Source organism: Impatiens glandulifera, chromosome 5 (assembly GCF_907164915.1).
Source record: "Impatiens glandulifera chromosome 5, dImpGla2.1, whole genome shotgun sequence".
Lineage (NCBI taxonomy): Eukaryota > Viridiplantae > Streptophyta > Magnoliopsida > Ericales > Balsaminaceae > Impatiens > Impatiens glandulifera.
This window is the reverse complement of record NC_061866.1, coordinates 1887462-1888608: the sequence shown is the minus strand read 5'-3', so window position 1 is coordinate 1888608 and position 1147 is coordinate 1887462. Positions and strand designations below refer to the sequence as shown.

Sequence of the window (1147 nt, the reverse complement as noted above, 5' to 3'; positions counted from 1 at the left end):
AAATTAGAGAGATCTTAATGACTAAGAGTCAAAGAATACTACCGAAAACAGTGAAGAATTCTAAAAGACATTTATACCATTAATAACATTTTGACCTAATTAATCAGCCATGAACAACCCTTGAGTATGTATATATATATATATATACATAAACTCTTCTCTTCCTATAACCATTCATCCATAGAACAAGAACAATGAAACCAATAATGATCTCTCTTTTTGTTTTCATCTATGTTTGTAGTAGTGTTTCAATGGGTGCAATCTACAATGTCGGCGATTCTGTCGGTTGGACAAACAACGGTTCTTTCAATTACAAATCTTGGTCTTCCACTAAGACTTTCCAAGTCGGCGATACAATTGGTATTCTTTTTTTCCATCTTTCTTTCTTTATTTTTCCAATTTCTTTCATTACTTATAGCTATCTGCCTTATTCGCATGAACAGTGTTTGAATACAAACCACAGTTTGATAACGTTGTAAGGGTAACCCACAAGAACTTCAACTCTTGCAATTCGACGGCCGGATACTACAATCTTAGCTCCGGCGCCGACTCCATAACCATAATGAAACCGGGTCATTTTTTCTTTATTTCTGGATTTCCGGGTCATTGCTTATCGGGTCAGAAGGTTGATATTCGGGTCGGGTCGGGTCTTCAACCGACTTCTCCAGCACAGTCTCCTGCACCTTCACCACACTATAAGAATGCTGCAATTTCTATCTCTTCGTCTTCTTGTTTGTTTTTCTTTTTGGTTTTTCTAGCTTCAACTTTTGTTTATTGATTAGATTCATATTTATGTCACTTTTATTATTATTGTTATTATTGTCTTTATTATTATGTTTTTTGAGATTATGATTGTTACTTTTGCTTGGAAGCTTATGTTTTGATTTGGTATTTTAATAATTTAAAATATTTATTTAAATGATTCTTTTTTCCATAATGGTGACTAAGTTTTGATTACATTAATTTCATTTTCAGTTATATTTGAATATCTACTTAATATTTTCATCATTTGTTTAGAATGGTTTTTATTTTTTTTATCTTTTAGAAAATTACCACCACATTAACTAACTTAAGGCTTGTGATCTTTATTATCTTATATACATCTTAATAGTTTGCTTAATAATTGAGTATTCATTCTTGCAAACAT

General features: G+C 31.3%; 1 protein-coding gene across 1 annotated transcript; it reads left to right on the top strand.

The window, feature by feature from the left end:
- The first annotated feature begins 236 nt into the window (after positions 1 to 236).
- On the top strand, positions 237 to 778 carry LOC124937805 (mavicyanin-like). Its single transcript, XM_047478133.1, has 2 exons — positions 237 to 360; positions 444 to 778. Exons 1-2 carry the CDS (start codon positions 252 to 254, stop codon positions 776 to 778), a joined length of 444 nt encoding a protein of 147 aa, XP_047334089.1. The 5' UTR covers positions 237 to 251.
- Positions 779 to 1147: the final 369 nt, after the last annotated feature.